The sequence below is a fragment of the Ctenocephalides felis genome, unplaced genomic scaffold (genome assembly GCF_003426905.1).
Source record: "Ctenocephalides felis isolate EL2017-DRISC unplaced genomic scaffold, ASM342690v1 CF-g0.4_SCAFFOLD_01170, whole genome shotgun sequence".
NCBI lineage: Eukaryota > Metazoa > Arthropoda > Insecta > Siphonaptera > Pulicidae > Ctenocephalides > Ctenocephalides felis.
The window spans coordinates 16165477-16171862 of NW_020537324.1; the positions used below are offsets into that span (position 1 = coordinate 16165477).

Below are 6386 nucleotides of genomic sequence, written 5' to 3' on the forward strand. Positions count from 1 at the left end.
ATATATGCAGAAGGATCAAAATTCTGACAAAAGTAGAAAGATATAATGAAAAATATTAAATTCAAGAAAAAATAACAGTAAATAAATATTTTACATTGTATTAACATGTCAAAATTAAAGAGATAAGGTCACCTAATTTATCATAGTCATGTTTATTTATCTACGGCCATTTATATTGTAAAACTATATATTATAAATAATTTTTATAACTTCATTCTTATTTTAATATTTCATTAACGTGTTAATACTTTATTAACGTTTTTGAATACCTATACATTTAAAATATTGTCACGCCTAATATGTAATTTTAAATATTATATATAATTCAATGTATATAAATGACAAATAATATATAATTATAATCAGCCTACTACTCTGTTTTTTTTTTGTTTAAGATATTTGAACTAATTTGAAACTCAAAACAAAAATAATTCATTCGATGAAAAATACGCGATCAATAACGCATTGAGAAACAGTGGAACATCGTGATTTTCGGCTAAGTTCAGCGTGATCCGCAAAAGTACGAGCAGCCTTTTGTGCAAGTTAATCTATTCATCATTCGCAACTCTACTGCGCAGATCAAGTTTGGTTCTTGCGGTTTGTGAAAGACAGTTGGATCGAGTTAATTTGTTTGGCTTATTTTATTGGTGAGTGCTTATAGAAGTAAGTGATAATATATATTATTATTAGCATCGGAGTTTAATAGAATATATGTGATAAAGGTTATTTAACCAAATCGTTTTTATTGCTTTATTTTATTTTGATAAATGTGATCAACAACCACTTGTGGACTTGACCAATAGGATTGCACGTGTTCGGCATTACCGCCAATCGCATTGCCGTCATATATGCTTTGCACTCGCGTTGAATTAGTTTTGTTTTGCGTAACTTAATTAACAAAAGAATTGCACAAATCTTTAATAACTTATAAAATTTAATTCTCTACAGATTATAAGCCACAATGAGCGACTGGGAAGACGATGACGCTGTAAGTAAATGAATACTTTTGTTGTAAACTAGGTTAATGCCTGCGTATTTTGATATTGAGTTTATAACCACAATATACTGATAGTTTATGTTTTTTAATAATAGGTAGGTGTTGGTATGGGCCCAGCGCGGACTTTTAATGAACCCGCCACGAATTACAACGATTCGTCGGAACAAAATTATGGTTAGTGATATCGCAATGTTTTATACTGACTGTTTTGTAAAAATTTCCTTTCTTAAATAGGAAATCAAGATAATGACCAAGACCAAGACCAAGGTTCAAGGGGTGGTGGATCTACTGGTTATAGAGGCAGAGGTAATAGAAGTGAGTTGTATTCATACTTCGAATGTGTTTGTATTTGTGGTGTCAAATTTATGTATATTCCAAATTCTTATACATGCTACGAGAGTATTTTATTACTATACATAGATTTGAAACTTCAATCCAAACTGGCGATTGAGAAACTTCATTCCCTGCAATCATTTGATTACTTAATTTCTTTATTAGCTTATTCAAGAGGAGGCTACTCAAGATCAAGGGACAATGATGGTGAATATGGAGATAGGGATGGTTCTCAAAATGACTATCAAAATGATAATTCAGGGTATGGTGATCGTGGCGATGATGAGCGTGGTGGAAGGGGCAGGGGAGGCCGAGGAGGTAGAGGTGGCTTTCGAGGTGGTCGTGGTGGTGGTCGGAGATATGGAGATGGTGGAGGTTTGTACATTGATTACCATTCTTTTTAATCATAAATATGTTGCCCTTTTTTTAACTTAATTCATATTTATTCAAAATTTATTTGTAAATTTTTTATAGATGGTGACAATGAGGATGGTGGTGGTGATAGAGATAACTACCGAGGGGGTGACAGATATGGCGATAATGGTGACCAGCCACAGAAACCTAGGGAATTATATATTCCACCCGACCCATCAGAAGATGAAAAAGATATATTTGAGAGTGGCATAAGCACCGGTATCAATTTCTCAAAATATGAAAATATAGAAGTGAAGGTATATAATTCTATACAATATTTTTGTAACACATGAATTTTTCTAATAAATTTTATTTTACTAGGTCTCTGGAATGGATGTACCTGTACCCATACAAAGCTTTGAAGAGGCAGGGCTTCGGAAAATTGTTCTTGAAAATATTATGAACAGTAAATATACAGTTCCTACACCTATTCAGAAATACACTTTGCCCATTGTAATGGCAGGGAGAGATGTTATGGGATGTGCCCAAACTGGAAGTGGAAAAACTGTAAGTTTACAAATTTTTGTTTTATACTATATATTTACTTGGCCATATTATGTAACACTAATTTTATAGTTATAATTAAGCATTATGTTAAATTTTACCAATTTTAAATCTGCAGGCTTCGTTTTTACTTCCCATTATCAATATTATCCTGGAGGATCCACAACTGATAGTTGCAGGAGATTATATTGAGCCCCAATGTATAATAGTCACACCAACTAGAGAACTTACTATTCAAATTCATAGCGAAGCTCGCAAATTTGCTCATTCATCAGTTTTGAAAGTGTGCATGGCATATGGTGGTACAGGTGTGCGCCACCAAGGAGACCGTATAATGGTTAGTGAATTAATTTGTTATTACCAAAAATAACAATCACTAATGACTTATCCATTTTTAGAATGGATGCCATATTTTAGTAGCTACACCTGGTCGTTTAAATGATTTCCTAGGTCGTGGACGTATTCAATTGAACTCTATTAAGTTCATAGTCTTAGATGAAGCAGATCGAATGTTGGATATGGGCTTCTTACCTGAAATGGAAAAATTAATGAATAATCCTAGCATGGCACCAAGGGTAAAAACAATTCAAGCAGCTCATTTTTATACTTTATACATAAAATATTTTTATACTTGCAGGAAAATAGGCAAACATTAATGTTCTCTGCAACCTTTCCTGAGGATGTGCAAAGAGTTGCTGGAAAGTTCTTGGAAAACTACGTTTTCATTGCTGTAGGCATTGTTGGAGGTGCTTGCTCAGATGTTGATCAAATGTTTCATGAAGTAGAACGTTTTAAAAAGAAAGACAAGCTTAAGGAAATTTTAAATGAAGATAAAGAATATATTGGTAATGAGAATAAAATTCATTAACTATAATGTAACTTATGTATTGATATTGTACTTGTATTCATTTTAAAACTTTTTGTTTTAGGTGTAATTGTTTTCGTGGAGACTAAAAGAAATGCAGATTTTATTGCTGCTTTATTAAGTGAACAAGGAATACCGACTACAAGTATTCATGGTGATCGTCTGCAAAGAGAACGTGAAGAAGCTTTAAGAGACTTCAAGCAAGGTACTCGTGGTGTTTTGGTAGCTACAGGTGTTGCTTCCAGAGGATTGGGTAAGTTTAGTTTTAAAAAATGCTATCATACAGATCCAGATTACAATCTTATATCATTTAAAGTTATATAAAGCAAATTTAAGTTACAATAACATTTTAATTCATATTAAATCTTTTTTGATATTTTTTAGATATCAAAAATGTCCGCCATGTTATCAACTATGATCTACCTAAATCTATTGACGAGTACGTACATCGCATTGGCCGAACTGGTAGAGTTGGAAACAAAGGAAAAGCTACTTCATTTTATGACCATCAACAGGATGAGCCCCTCGCTGCTGATTTAGTCAGAATTTTAACTGATGCTGGTCAACCCATACCCGAGTTCCTGCAGAATATTAATGTTGCAGATGGTGGAAATGATGCCTTTGGTGGACATGATATGCGAGGGGTATAAAGAAATTTCTATTATACTAGTCAATTAAATTTTTTATTGCAATTATTAAATTTTTAAAATTTACAGAATAACTTTGGTGGCCAGCAACAAGTAGCTGAGGCTGAAGAAGAATGGTGAAGCTGTTTTATTTTGCTGGTCATGAAACAATTTTAGTTACTTAAGAATCTGGTTTTATGTAATTAACTGACCATATGTTTAACATTATCCAATATATATTATCGGCTAGAATCCAAATAATTTGAATATGACTAATATGTGATATTAATCATAGTGATAATGTAAGTTTGCTATATTTTATTCAAAATTATGTAACATTCCTGGAATAGTTCATTACAACAGTATTATGTTAATAATGATTTTTATTTCTAAAGTCATTTACTTTAGTTAAAAACTAACATTAAATATTCAAGCTCTCTCATAATTAAGATGTAAGCAGTTTAATTTATAAGCTAAAAATATGCATTGTTAAACTTGGATTTAGTCTATGTTGAATTTAAGATAGTTTTTATTACATTTGTATAAGAATATAATAAACTCATATTTGTAAAGTTTGGTTTTATGAATGCAAATTCCTTTTACAGTTCTTATGCAAATCAATTCATATTAAACTTACACATTAGTGTAAATTTTTCATAAATAATACTTGTTTCTTAACTCCTATTAAAATTTACTTGTGCCTCCATATTGTTTGTTAGGTTGCCACTCTGCGTTATGCTTTGTTTGAAATCAATCTGATAAAAATAGTAAATAATGTATTTTTTGCATTTAGTCCTTCCAAATAATATATTCTAAATTCCATAATATATATGCTAATTAATATCATTTTTATGACAATGTAATTTGATCTTGTCAAATAAAAAATCAAGAGCGTAAAAAATCAATGGTTCAACATTGTTGACAATATAATAAGGATGCAATATGGTGCAAGCCAGTAGAAAATAAATTGAAATTCTTAGGATCAAATTAGGTGTCTTAATCCTAGAAATTCATTTTACAAAGAAAATTTCAGTTTTATAGTTTCGTCATGAGACGATCTTAAATATTTCAACAAAAAATATGTCGGGTGTAGCTAGGACCAATGTGTTTGAAAAAGGTTTGGTCGGGTATTTTCAAAGTGCCAAATTGAAGGTTATAAATCAACATGCAAGTGAACAGTTGCAAATTAATGAAATATAATACAATTGAATCATTTATGTGTACGTATTAAACAACAGATAAATAAGTTATACATAAAATAATTCTTCAAATAACATTCAATCGAAAAGTGACACTAACTTTTGTTTGTTTGTGATACCACCAAAATGATACCAGGAGCTCTTGGATGTGAAAAAGCTCACTGTTTTGCAAAATTAAAGGATCATATTTCAAGTAGGTCAGTGAAACATTATCAATTGTTTTATATCATCGTAATTTGTTTTGAAAATGCAAGCTCATCGAAACGGTTCTAAAATTTCATGCAAAATTTCAGTTGAGTGATTATGGAAAGAAATTACTTTTTTGGGAATGGATTGAAAATAGAAGAGGATTATGTGCTGTTAAAGGTAGTGTAAAATTTTACGCTATTAATATTAAATTAATAATGCATGCTTAATTTGAGGAAGAATTTGATATTTTTAAACCGCGAACATTACATAAACTTTATTTTTATTAAATGCATTTTAGGTTTTGTTTATGAGTGTATACATAAGTAAATGTATCCACGCATATTTGTTATTTCTTCTCTGAGGATATGTTCATTTTCTCTGTTTTTCGTTTCTAAACATAATAGAGAAAATCGTACAGTGATAAACTTAAAATTTGGTTATGAAAATGAGTGCAGATTATTATAAATAGTTTATGATTCTGACATTTGTCATATATCAACAAATTTTGTTTCTAGTCGTTTTGAACTTGACACTTCGTTCTCAAGCAGAAGAAATGATATATTATATTAATCCTTTATGTTTTGGGGGCCCTGGGTGTTTAAATTTTGTTAGTCTTGGTCGTAATGTTATCGAACACAAGGTTTATGATGTTTAGTTTCGCATCGTTGAGGTTGTGTCCGTATTGCGACATTGGTCTGTTTTTAAATATGATACAAATGTCACGATATGCATTACATATTTTCAAAGATTTATTTAATTTCTTCTTTTAATAAGTCTGGCCGAAATGTGCAATGTTTTTATTATTTTGTTTAGTTTCAAACGTGACGTCGACGAACGTCGTTGTGGCAATTCTGGAATTTGGTTGATGAGTTATTCATAATTGCTTTAAAATTAATTACTCTAAAAAATGGGCACATTTTGTTGAGATCCGAAAAAGTGAAAACAATTTAAACTCGGCCTATTGTATTCTATTATTGTTATTGAAATTAAAACAATTATGAACTTGAATTGGTCTGAATTTCATTTCTAACTGTAATTGTTGAGTTTTGGATAACTTTTCAGTAAATATCAACAGATTGATTTCAGTTTTGTCCAATTTAAATGTTTGATGGACAATTTTAGATAATCCAGGCAGATAAAGGACGATTAAAAAACGCTGTTTTACGTATAATCATCATATTTATATATTTATATTTATTTATATTTATATCTATATTTATATTTATATCTATATTTATATCTATATTTTTATTTATATC

General features: G+C 30.3%; 1 protein-coding gene across 1 annotated transcript; it reads left to right on the forward strand.

Moving 5' to 3' along the window:
• Positions 1-537: 537 nt before the first annotated feature.
• On the forward strand, positions 538-4094 carry LOC113366375 (ATP-dependent RNA helicase vasa-like). Its single transcript, XM_026607976.1, has 13 exons — positions 538-647; positions 949-988; positions 1093-1171; positions 1232-1312; positions 1496-1705; positions 1805-2001; positions 2066-2251; positions 2367-2585; positions 2647-2823; positions 2886-3093; positions 3178-3366; positions 3498-3757; positions 3830-4094. Exons 2-13 carry the CDS (start codon positions 962-964, stop codon positions 3878-3880), a joined length of 1884 nt encoding a protein of 627 aa, XP_026463761.1. The 5' UTR covers positions 538-647; positions 949-961; the 3' UTR covers positions 3881-4094.
• Positions 4095-6386: the final 2292 nt, after the last annotated feature.

Excerpts from the sequence above, each read along its gene's own strand:
- LOC113366375 (XM_026607976.1), top strand. The coding sequence starts at position 962 with ATGAGCGACTGGGAAGACGATGACGCT. Across the intron at positions 1,172-1,231 it reads TTCGTCGGAACAAAATTATG|GAAATCAAGATAATGACCAA; the intron begins GTTAGTGATATC and ends TTTCTTAAATAG. Across the intron at positions 3,094-3,177 it reads TGAAGATAAAGAATATATTG|GTGTAATTGTTTTCGTGGAG; the intron begins GTAATGAGAATA and ends TTTTTGTTTTAG.